The sequence below is a fragment of the Aplysia californica genome, unplaced genomic scaffold, assembly GCF_000002075.1.
Source record: "Aplysia californica isolate F4 #8 unplaced genomic scaffold, AplCal3.0 scaffold00238, whole genome shotgun sequence".
Taxonomy (NCBI): domain Eukaryota; kingdom Metazoa; phylum Mollusca; class Gastropoda; order Aplysiida; family Aplysiidae; genus Aplysia; species Aplysia californica.
The window spans coordinates 200,412-213,404 of NW_004797508.1; the positions used below are offsets into that span (position 1 = coordinate 200,412).

The following is a 12,993-nucleotide window of genomic DNA, read 5'->3' on the forward strand; positions in this document are numbered from 1 at the left end:
GGGTGGTGTGTGTAGACAACTAGAATCTACTAAACTCAGCATCGATATTTCGGAAAATAGTGCTCTGAGTTCATGCCGACAAAAAGTTTAACAGGTGCTTCCTGCGACAGAGAAGAAGGCAGACCCAGTGTTATAACATCAGATTACATAACAATGAACAAAATTACATGAGAGTGTATATGACAAGGCTATCAAATTCCTGATTCCAAAATTTGAGAGTTCCAGTAAATTCAGGACAGTTGATAATCCTGCTTCTCTCAACTGTTCACACTGGGACTCACCACAGGCTGCTGGGTAATGCCAACCAAGTCCTTGACATTGTAGAACTGATGCTTCTCGAAGGCATTGAACAAGATATCCATGACTTTTTCTTTCTCTGCTCTCGACCTTTTGGCTTCCGTCTTTTTCGCTTTTCTTTCTTCAACCTGATCAGAAAAAAAAGGCACAGTTAATTTTTCGTGAAATTCAGCCAAATTCTAACAACATTTAGTCTGCTCACAACTCGTTATACTTATACCTCCAAGCCCTCGCAGTGTTCTCCTGTGTTCGGTGTTGATGATAAGTTAGCTCAGTGGTAATGTGTCTGCCTTTTATGCTAAAGAGTTCCTCAGGGTTTTCAAAATTCTTCACCACATGGTTAGCAGGATCAACAAGCCTTCCTACTTAATCTTCACTGATAGGGACAAAAACAGAAGGCTGAAGGTTTCTTGAGCACGTTAAAGCTTGATACATGAAAATCTCTCGTATTTCGACAACTGCACAAATTTCTTTAGCTCAACCTACAGTGCCAATGATTATAATCAATATTATACATATATTCCTACCAGACTGTAGTGTCTCCTGTTCTTCAGGCAGCCATATGCTGAATTGATTGAAAAGCTAAACTTGAACTGACTTACATTGTTGTAGTGGTCACTGACTGGTTTGTAAGACTGCACAATGCCAGGCAAGAGTTTTATCTGACGAGCTGGAGTGTTCTGGGCCTGTACCTGCTCCCTGTAAGGACAAAATATGAATCATAAAACTATTGAAACTGATATTATACCTTTTTGTCTTTGAAAGAGTACTTTTCTCCCCAGAAGGACGAAATAGATGTCCAAAATTAATTAAACTGACCACTTTAACACCTCATAATCTTTGAAAGAGAACATATTTCCCCATTAGCAAACAATTACAAAAAATATAGTAACTGAGTATGAAAGTACAATAACATAATTTCTCTTTGAAAGAATATGTTGCAACCTGTACACAGCCCACACAGAAGAGAAAAATAGTGAAAGATATAAGAAACATCTTTTGGTCTTTTTATGAAAATCACTATTTCTTTCAATAAAGAATATAATCTGTAACTGCTCTTTGTTAGGGTATAAAATACACCTTTTCGTCTTTGAACAAGCCAATGACTTTATTTATAGGTACACTTACTTTTTAAGTAACCTGTAGTTATCGTCCACAATGGGATGGCATTCTGCCCTCTGTAACACCTTTCCTTCCACACAAATTTTGTCTGTTGCAAAAGGGGAAAAAAAGAAAGAAGTGAAGGTGTGAAAAACTTCCCTCTGCACAATAAAAAAATTCAGTTACGTTGAGATAACACGGGCGATACAAGCTAATAGAACCACTGGAATAAAATAGAAGGAACAGACCACACACAAAAAAACCCACCCACCAACCAACCTAAAAAACTTCACACCTAAATGGCAGGAAATTTTTGCCAACACACAATACAAAAACATTTTGCAACACATTAAAAGCAGTGTCGGAATTTACTGCTATAAGTATGTTCCTGTTACAGCTGAAAAATGTTACCGTAAGACTAAACTGATTAGAAATTTATTAGCTCGAATACCCGATTATGAGATTAAAATTGCTCTGCACAGGTCAACGCCACTGAAGGAATATCTTATGAGAAAAAGAACTTTTAAAAATCACAAAAATTTTGAAAATATAACAGAGTAAAACTTAATATGCATTCAACATAAAACGAGTCAGTAAACATATTGAGTTTGTATAGGCTTCACACTTTTCTGTCTCTCAAAGAATAATGATGAGTCTCTACCTGACGCTGGGTCTCTTCCAATATTATCTGAAACATCAAGAGAGAAAAGAGAAAAACTGTCACCAGTTTGCATTTGGTTTAAAAAAACAACAATACCAACAACTGGAAACCACATTTATTACAACTATACCTCAACATACAGCAAATAAGGTCTAAAAAATGTGTTAAAAATTCTGCTCAATCCCCCACCCTTCCCTTCCACCATATTAAAAAAAAAAAGTTTATTGAGCTGTATGGGGACATTTTTTTTTAACAACCACCCAAACAAAAAAAACCCCCAAACAAACAAACAAGCAAACCACCCAATGCCCAATGCATACATCATTTGCTGCAAGCTACAATGGTGTCAAATCAACCCAATACTTCACAGGCTTTTTATCGCCAGACGCACCTGACTTAATTTGTGACATGACCACCAAGTTTTGATTTGCGACACTGGTCACCACAAACTTGTGGTTGCGAATGCTTGAGTTGCGTGCAGGAGGCTTGGGGGCGACGGGGAGGGTGCTGATAGGTGCCGAGGGCCCAGATGCCATCGCCGTGGCACCCCCTGCCTTTGCAGACACATCATAGCTAGTGAACACAATATCTGGCTTCTTGTTTGGAATTCTGGGAATTTATTTCAGAAAAAAACCAAAAACCAAATTACAAAAGTCAAGATAAACATGAAATATTGAAAATTTTCTTACACCTTCAGGCTTTTGCAATATCAGAACTTCATCATTATGAATATTTCAAATATTTCAAAAGAAATGTCAGTGCATGGTAAACTGAGGTTCCAACCCACATGGAGTTTGAATTTTGATTATCTGTGAGGGGATATTTCTTCTTGGCTTATTGCCTCTCCAGGGTGTAAAGCTCCCTTTTAAAGTAAATAAAAAATGTGTCTTGTAGGATGGCCAATCTCAGTAAAACTGAATAAAAAGACTTTTGGACACAAAATAGTGCTAGGCTAATATATTATATCAAACTGTTAAGCCACTTTAAAGGTCATTACATTATATAAACCATTTTCTTATTATACAATATTGAAAAGCAGAAACAAAATTTCAAACAAAATAGAATTGACAATAATACGTATGCATTTTTTTTAGTCCTAAATAATTTTGCTGATATTTCTCTTGATCTCTTACATAATATGAAAAGCATTGCATAAGTTGTATAACTCACTTTGGTTTAGAAATTTTGAGCTTTCCAACATCCTTTCCACTGGGGCACTTCTTCCATTGCTCCGACAAATATTTTGGTACCTGACACAAAAACATACACAAACCACTCATACGTGTTTATATTTGTACTTGAAGGAACTTGGTTAACAATGATACAACATACAAAGAACAATCAATAATATCATTGCAAGTCTAGAAAGCATGACTATCTTCTCCTGAGCAAGGGTTATTGTATTTTGCTCACACAAGAAGAACTTCATCTTCATACATTGACCCTTCAACTAAAAACTGTTTCAATTATGTTTAAGATTGCTCTTTGTTTACATTTAATTAGGAATACAATATATTATAATGACGAAACCAATAAAATTTTCATAATCAAATAAGGGGTAGAACAATGATGAAACCTTGTATATATCCCAAAAGCAACTTGACAATGCACTGTCATATAAAACAAAAGTGTGAACTGATGAGAAAAACTATGGTTTTCCATTCTCCCCTCCATGGGATTAATCAAGATGATAAAAAATGAAGCTGAAGAGCTTAATTCTTAAGACTGGGGTTTATGTTACAAAATAAAAAATAAGGCAATGGTCCTCAGAATTTCCAGTCCGTACACTATCCAGTAAAGAATAAAGACAAACACTGTGAGTAAAAAAGTGTGGTCTATTTTCACCTTCCTGGTCAATTCTAAAACAAGATTAACTCTGAACTCTTCATATTTTTTTCTTCAAAATCATTCTAATGGAACTTAGCATCGTTTTAGAACCAACCACTTCAACGATAGTCACCTTAAAAGATATTGACCTTTAAAAACATCCATTAATGGCAATACACAACCAAGTTAATATCTGCCAAATCTTCTTCCTAAAGTACTTATTCTAATACAGCTTACCTTGACAAGCCATACACCTCTACCAGCAGCAGACACATCTATGTCTCTGGGCTCATGCGCCCTCTCAATATCAGAAGGCGAAGGGTTTGACATAACCTGTACAACAGACAAAAGTTACAGAAAATTAGAATCAGTGCAAGTAAAAAAAAAAAGGCAAAGTATTGATATTACAGCTTAGATTACAGTACTGTTATAAGTTATAAGGAGGTTGATACTAATGCCCCAAAAATAGTGTAAATCATATACAGCAACGCAGCCACAATTAAAATCTATAATAACGAGCGTTAGCAGACAAAGCACTTTGTAAGCCAGTCTCACTAACTGCTTTCGCGGAAATCCAAGGACAGAATGCCTTGTTCTGGAAATGAAAAGTGCTGGATTGCAGACTGACATCTTTACACATTTGTAGAATTTCAGTAAATATCTCATTCTTTCAACTGTCTCAATAATGGTCATTTTGGTTTCAAGTGTAGTGAAATGAAATGTACTCTCTATTACATCAATGTGTGTTTTGAAATCTGGATGAGAAAACAATGACCTGGAGATTATTGTTCACTGGTCAGCAGCTGAAAGACAGTCAATCTACAATAAAAAAAACCCTACTACTATAGTTAGCATATTACACACAATCATCCACACTTTCTGCCCACATGATCACGATGTATGAAGAACGAAGAATGTTTCAATTAAATATACAGTGACCAGTTGGCACATATATATGGCCAGCTCTATTCGGACTCGAGTCTGATTAAATTTTTTTTATCTACTCAGACTCGAGTCTGAATATGGGTTTTATCTATTCGGAGTTGGGTTGAAAAAAGTGGGTTTTTTAATTCAGACTCGGCTTTTAAGTGATTTATGTGAGTGTAAGGAGGTACGAGGTCTGTCTCAGAATAAAGTTTCCTTCCTCCATAAAATCCAAAGTACACAACCAACAGACGCTAAATTTTGTGACGTCATGACATCATGTCTAAAAAATCTCAACGCCATAGTGCAAGGGCATTGGTGCACGGGTTATAGAGCTGTGACGTGTCAAGTGTGGTGCTCTTGTGCACTTTGTCCAAGGCAAATTCGAGGAAAATGACTGAGCAAAACATTGGTGCAACCTACTCATGCTACGATGTCCGAGTTGTGATCAAATTTTCAAAGTCTGCAGCTGAAACCCATGGTGATCTATACAAAGTAATAGGGAATAATGCCCCATCAATTCAAATAGTAAGGAAATGGATCAGAGAGGTTGAAGATGGGAGGTCTGACATGAAAGATGAAGCGCACACAGAAAACTCGGGCAGAGAAAAGTGATGCACCACATTGGGTTTTTTTCGACATGAGTGACATACTGAGCTGGCTAGTCACACCTGGCGTAACTATAACTATCAATGGTGACTACTACAGATTCGTCCTCAAAGAGAAGCTGGCACTCGCAACCCGGGCAAAAGACCCGCTTTGCTTGAAGAAGGCGTCATCCTGCATCATGACAACGCGCATGTTCCCAAGTCCAGAGTTGTGAACGAGCTTTTTTAGGGCTACTCGTGGGAATTACTGGAACACCGGCCCTATTCGCCCGATCTCGTTCCATTCAACTTCCACCTCTTCCCCAAGGCGAAAGAAATGCTGCGAGGTCGGCAATTTGAGGACGAGGACCAGACTCAAGAGGCTATAAGTAAAGCACTCGGGACCTTGGACAAACGATCACTGGCCACTGTCTTTGACCGCTCAGTACATCAAATGGAGAAATGCCTTGAACTTGATGATTCCTACGTTGAATAGGTATTTGAATAAGCTTTTTCTTCGAGCGCAGCTTATTATTATTAGGCTTATTTGGCTAATCTTTAATCCTATAGAGGCCTGTCTAGTGTTTTACGGCATTTACGCATGTCGCGCATCAGGCCTAGATCTAGATCTACCTAAACATTACACGCAGTCACTCAAACTCAAACACCAGTCAGAAACCTTCTATCAAAGATACATTTCCAGTGACCAATCAAAAAACATTTCAGCCCAGCCCTAGACCGAGACCTGTGCGTCAGTAGGAAAATTGGGGCCACCGAAAAATCACCACGGTGACTGGCGAGCTGACTTAACATTTTCCTGGGGTGTCCATAAATACATCCATGTAAATACCTGTATAATATGCCCTCTGTCTGTCTCTCTGCGAGTGTGTGCGTTTTATCAGTTTTCTTTTTAAAATAAATCATGAAGTATCACGTCAAGCACCCCTAGTCCGAGTGTCTAACACCCCCCCCACCCCTTCCCGATAGGTCCCGAAAGACGCTTCAACCAGCATGCATGAAACAATAACACCCTACTTGTGACACCTGTAAAATCATACAAATCATATGGAGAGAGATCTTTCTCATATCTTGGTCCATTTATGTGGAACAGATTACCCATGAAACTAAGACAAATAAAAACACTTGATAGCTTCAAAAGACATCTTAAACATTTTCTGTTCCTACAGGCCTATCCTTCATAAGCTTTTAACGTTATCTTTCATTATAGTTGTTCTGTTTTTATGTCTGGATGAAAATAGTCTGTGTGTGTGTATGTGTGTGTGTGTGTGCATTAATGTATTTTGCACGGGAAGAAAGGAAGTAGTAAGAAAGGTTTTTGAAAAATGGGTATTCCAATGTAAAGCACATTGAGCCACTTTTTTGGGAAATGCGCTATATATATGTTATATATTATTATTATTATTATATTATTAAGTTGACCCCGTCAACTGATGGTCCCCAACACACGCACAACTCACACGCCGAAGTCATGTCACGTGGTGCGAACCTGCAATTGAAACAGTTTCACTGACGGGTTTTGATACGATGGGCCCGACCGAAGATATCGGAACTATTTTTGGATGCCTTGGGCCCGAATAACCAGAACTCGGACAAAGCTTGTTTTGAAAGTAACAGCAGAACTCTGAATAATATTGATCACTTGTCGCAATTGAAACATTTATCAAGCCATCATTGGAGAATTCTGAGTGGGAGTAGATCTTGAAAATGTCCCAAGTCGGAATACCAAATCGATACTACTTCGAAATAACACGTGTTAGCCTAGCAAAGATCCAACACAACTTCCAGGAGCAAGTCAACAACTAAGTCCGGCATCAATACTTCGCAAAATAGTGCTCCGCGTTTCTACTGACAAAAAGTTCAACGGGCGCTTCCCACACTGTGTAGATCTAGAGCCGGTCAATTGACGTCACATGCCGCGTCTCCATACACACTGCGCTGGCGAGGTGGGGGTGAAGAGGATCGGGCCTGATGAATGAATGGTAATGGCAAACTCAAGTAAGTCGCTTCAGTAGCCTTTTTATTAAAATTTGATGCAGATCAGATAATCTCGCCAACGCGGAATTCCGGGTCAGCCCTGAAATATAACACCCATGAGATCTAGTCTCTAGTAACTGGGTATTAAAGCTCATGTCTCGATAGTTATTATAAACGAAAAAAATTTTCATAGCAGGAAATGTTTAGGAAAAAGGGTCAGAAGATGAAAGTGACGTCATGCAGGACTCAATTCAGAGTCCGAATATAATTTTTGTCTAATCGGACTAGAGTCCAAATAGTCACTTCGATTTTTGGTATTCTTTTACTTTCTCTCCCTTCACACACTTGATTAACTACCAGTTGTCCATTTTCTACTAGATCTAAATATGGATGCGCTGAACAAGAATATCAACTTCTTTTCCGTCGCAAATTAACAGTTTTTGAAATATTTGATTTTTCTTAATCGAGCTATATTACACTAGATCTAGAACGGGGGGTTTCAGGGGGCCTGCCCCCCTGTTTCAAACCCACAGTTTGATATATTTTACAGTTTGGTTCGAAATGTTCTTGAAAATAATTGTTTTGCGACAGTTTTGGTGGCTTTATGTGTGATCTGCAGCAAACAACATAATTGTAGTTTGACCCCTGAAGCAGTGCATCTGTGTGCGGGAGTGAAAGTAAAAATTTACCAGATTTTTGGTATATATATGGCCATGCACAAGCCAAGAACACTTGTAATGCTGCGTGGACAAACTAATGAAGTTGCTCCCACCCTCGACAGCTGAAAATGTATTCGGCACACAGAATAGGCCAATATATGGCAAGGCATGACTTGAATGATCACCTTACCATCCATTATATATATATTAGTCATTGTGGCGATTGTTAAGATTTCCGCATTTAATTCCGATAAGCGCGTTTTTCAGGGTTAGGGTTAGGCTTAGGGTTAGGGTTAGAGGGGTGACTGCCAACCCGCCTTCTCAATGTTCCAGGGGGGGGCTCATCCGTTTTCCAGGGGCATGTTACGTAACAATGACAGCGCACGCTCCATTTATACATACACACACACACATGCATGTGTAGGTACATTATATCCAGTCAACAACATACATGTCAGTGTGGCACTGGGATACTGTGTGACTTATGTATTTCAGTCTGTTCTTTTTATATTTTCTCCTCATTCGCCTATATAAACTATATAAAAATGAATCTTGTTTTGAGCTTGAGAAAAGGCACAGAACCAGAACATCAACTGTCAAGAACCAGTTCGGGTGTCAAGATTTATATTTATATATTATAAACGTGAAAAACAAAAATTATTGCTCAAACTCAAAGAAGAGTAACAACTTGAATGAATGGCTCAAGTATAGTAAACCTATTTCATTATGAGAGGTGTAAGAACTGAGGGAGGGCAACAGTGACACTGAAAATCTGCGGATTTGAACAGAAAGCTAAAATATAGATGTTTAATACATGTAATTTACTATCACGAGAGAGAGACGAGAGAGAGAGAGAGAGAGAGAGAAGAGAGAGAGATAGAGAGACAGAGAGAGGGTAGGGGGGGGGGGGGGAGACAAGAAAAATGTCACTTGATGAGGTCACACCTCTATAAAAAAAAACAACCCACCAAAGACGATGAAACATACGTACTATCACCCATCCAATGAAGCACGAAACCTTCAATTAAAAAACATGGCTTACAAGGTATGAGTATGACGGATCCCTATTTCATACAAGGGGCCGGCACCAACACGCGCTTTGCAGAGATAACCAAAATTCTAAAATTTGCTTCCAAGTTCAGTTTTTGTCATCTGGTGTTGCCTTCGTAGATCGTGCTTCGGTATCACACATACACTTCAGCTTGCCGCCATAGCCGCCTGTTTGCCTGAAACGTACTCTCAGACCGGAAAAAGCCGAATTATAAATCACAATTGCGACCGGCAAAAATGAACCCAAAGACGTTTATTCGATTTGGTTGACAAATGTTCGAGAACTTTTATAAGTATTTTCCAGGGTTTTTCTCTGGGCAATTTATAGATTTCCTCAAATTCTCGGGGCATTCCCAGGTCACAGCGATTTTTTTCAAATTCCCGGGGGATTCCCAGGGCCTGGTGGTCAACCTGGGTTAGGGCAGTTAGGGACAAAAGCGAAACATGCCTGAGGCTATGAAAAACGCACATATCGGAATTAAAAGCGGGAACCTTAACAATCGCCGTCATTATGACCATTGTCATAGCCATCATAAAAGAATAGACTAGATATGTAGATCTCTATAGACTAGAGTAGATTATAGTCATAGCAAAGATAGTACAGCCTACAGTAAGATGCTGCAGTGGCCGAATTTTGTGAGGCACGTCGACTACTAGCGCCACTAGCGGCGAGCGTGCGACAGTATGTAAACAAACACAGCGAGAGACTCGCAACGCTCATGCTGTCTGCATTACTGGCCAGTTTTGTTCAGCGATCAGCCGTTCTAATTCCAGAGGAAAAACTAAATAATTGATTCTTCAGATTCCCAAAGGACGAAAAATGGAAAGACAATGTGAAATTGATTTTTTAATCTAGAGTCTAGATTAGAGCTAAACTAGAGAGATCAGAGTCCAGCCTGTAAGCTTTGTTTACTCTCTGCATCATGCATCCTTGACTATGACCAATGCTTTGTACTCTGTACTTTGTTGTGTGTGGGTCCATTCCATTAGATGTAGAACTAGATTCTAGATGCAATAAATGTTATATAGATGTATATGTTTTCTGTGTTGTAGATTATTATGTAATTTTATTCTCGAAAGTCAATAAAGTCTAATTCAATTCAATTCAATTCTCTCTCACCACACATACTCATACACATTTGTACGCACGCACGCACGCTCGCATACACACACACACACCATGTCCTGACCACTTCTGTACATTTTATCATCATCATGGCCACCATCACATCATCATCAAATCATCTTCATGCGCATCACAAAAACCACCTCCACAAACATCCAGTGGCGGTGGGTGGACCGAGATTTGGGTGGGGCTTAGGTTGGTTCCACTTCTTTACTACTAAAAATCAAGCGCTATGAGCTCAACAATGATGATTTTCATATACTCACGGTGAGCCACGGTATTTTAGGAACAATTCGAATGAGGAGAATCAACTTTGTCTTCCATCTCTTTATTCTAAGTTAGCTCTAGATTCTTCTGGATGGCGGGGACGAAACCGTTCCCCTTCCAAATTTTTTTCTAATTTTCATCTAATGAAAAAGTTGCCTTAAAAGTGGTACGACGTGATTTATAACACTTATATAAATAAGTTAAATCTCAGGAACACACACAGCACCTCAAGCATATTATTATTCCGTCTATGATGAGCTGGTATCAGCTGTGTAGTCGAGGAAAATTGAAAGAACCTAACGAAGGTCCAATGAGTGCATAGGTGACTGTGTCACTGGGTGAGCCCTTAGAAAAGAGAGAGACATAAAATATACTTCTATGTTGTATTCTTTGTACTCTCTCTCTCTCTCACTCAGTCACCCACTCATCTATCTCTCTGTGTGCATGTTTGTCGTTTTAACTGTAATAGCTTATTTAGTTCCCCCCCCCCCTCTTTCTCTCTCTATTCTGCTATTGCAGTCTTCCCTGGTATATCTAATATTAATACTAATTGACACTATCTTTTGATGTCTAATAATGCATACTCCTAAAGATCCTGTCATCAATACGATCAATAATATTGCTCTAGGCCTAGATTTCGTGATTGTCAATGTCTAGGTCTAGGCCTAGAACTAGATCTTGATTTAGATTCTAGTAGATCGTGAGCCTACTATGCACCCGGTATAGATTTATCCTCTGATCTGTATTTTTTTACTTTCCCTCCCGTCTCACACTCAGCTACCAGTTGTCTATTTTCTACTAAATATTGATGCGCTGAACATGAATATCAACTTCATTTCCGTCGCAAATTAATAGTTTTTTTGAAATATTTGATTGTTTTTAACCGAGATAGACATGTCTGACATGCTTCTACCAATCGCGGGGTTCCAGGGGGGCCTGCCCCACTGGTGTAAAAGAAAATCTGGGAGGTTACAGGGGGGCATGCCCCCCTGTTTTTACATAGAGGAAGGCCTTTTACATATATATAATTTGATTTTTTACAGTTAGATTTGAAATTGTCTTGAAAATAATTGATTTGCGACAGTTTTAGTGGCTTTATGTGTGATCTGCAGCAAACAGTACAGCAGTTTGACCTGAAACAGTGCATCTGTGTGCGGGAGTGAAAGTAAAAATTCACCCTCTGATCTTATCACTCGTTACCGAAGTGAGGCTATTTTTTAATCTAATGTTTTCCTTTTTAAATATTTTAGATCTACATAAATTATTAAAATACCTTGATAGTTTGGTATATAGATCTAGATCTATATAATTATTTAGATCTAGATTCTAGATTAGAATGGGCCCTAGAGTAGAATTAACAAGGACACTCTCATTCTACTCTATCCAACAAGCCCAGTGCCAAGCCATCGGGGCTCAGTCACACGCTCGCTGGGGGCGTGGCCTATTTTAAACGTGGTACATTTTTTGGCGCTTTTTCGGTAGTTCCCACCCAGCAATTTTATTCACGGGTTTGGACCACAAGAGTAGGGGGGTTTCAGGGGGGCTTGCCCCCCTGACCTAATAAAAATAGGAAGTGGGGTTTCAGGGGGGCATGCCCCCCCTGAATTTTACCATAATTTAATGTTTTGCAGTTGTTAGGTTTGATATCTTAGCTCACCGCGAATCAAACATATAGATCTAGATCTAGATCTAGGTCAGGCTCAAATAAGGGGGGTTGGAACTACCGAAAAAGCACCCATTTTTTTTACAGAGGGAAAGAGGGAGCTGCAGCATCTTACCGTGTAGGCCGTAGGGGTGTAGTATCTTTGGTCATAGTTAAGTAAGTATATAAGGCCTAAGGCGCCTCCTGAGCCTGCCTAAGCCTCTAGACTTCTAGAGCCTACTTAAGACAATGACAAGTGGACCTGGTCGAGTGCAACCTCTGGTCGCATACAAAACAAACTAGATCTAGATCTAGATCTAGATCTAGATTCTACTTGTACAAACAGACTGTAACTACATTTTGCCCAATAGCGATTGGTTAACTAAAGTTTAAGTATAATTTTACTTCCCCACATCTGCAAGCTGGCAAAACGAGACGTGACAGTAAAAACTTGTTATTTTGGGAGAAAGGCCATTTTGGGAAGCTGACAATCAACAAAGTAAAGCAGTGAATATGAAGAGATGATAACTGAACAGAACGAATGTCCCTGTAATCTGCTCCTGTCATTAAGGAATACATTGAAACTTACGGTCAGTTGGATAGATAGATCTATATATAAAAAAAAGTGTCATGTACTTTTTATAAAAAATCTGATCCTATGCACGCACTGTACACCGAACGACTCCTGTAACTCTACTACTACTCTGTGTAGCTGTAGATATCTAGCTTGCTTTTACTTTTATCAATTTATTTCAGAGTAATGTCCCTTGCAAGTTTCGCAGTTCCCAGATTTTAAATAAAATTGTGTTGCAAATGCCAGCGATACGATAATATTATGTTTAATAACATAATTATTA

The 12,993-nt window shown here is 38.9% G+C and overlaps 2 protein-coding genes across 2 annotated transcripts in view; both read right to left on the reverse strand.

The window, feature by feature from the left end:
- Positions 1-257: 257 nt before the first annotated feature.
- LOC101848757 (general transcription factor IIF subunit 2) lies at positions 258-4,161 on the reverse strand. The gene is made up of 7 exons (XM_035970224.1): positions 4,147-4,161; positions 3,230-3,309; positions 2,451-2,668; positions 2,060-2,086; positions 1,426-1,507; positions 900-996; positions 258-425 (listed from the first exon to the last, which is right to left on the reverse strand). Exons 1-7 carry the CDS (start codon positions 4,159-4,161, stop codon positions 258-260), a joined length of 687 nt encoding a protein of 228 aa, XP_035826117.1.
- The window catches only part of LOC101845931 (alpha-L-fucosidase), a 22,932-nt gene continuing 14,058 nt past the window's right edge, over positions 4,120-12,993 (reverse strand). The window contains exon 9 of the mRNA XM_035970221.1: positions 4,120-4,219. Within this exon, the coding sequence (XP_035826114.1) occupies positions 4,194-4,219 (26 nt within the window). The 3' untranslated portion in view covers positions 4,120-4,193. The remainder of the gene's footprint in view (positions 4,220-12,993) is intronic.

Coding starts and splice junctions, on each gene's coding strand:
- LOC101848757 (XM_035970224.1), bottom strand. Junction 2,669..3,229: donor CTCAAAATTTCTAAACCAAA/GTGAGTTATACA, acceptor ATAAATTCCCAG/AATTCCAAACAAGAAGCCAG. Junction 997..1,425: donor AACTACAGGTTACTTAAAAA/GTAAGTGTACCT, acceptor TTGTCCTTACAG/GGAGCAGGTACAGGCCCAGA.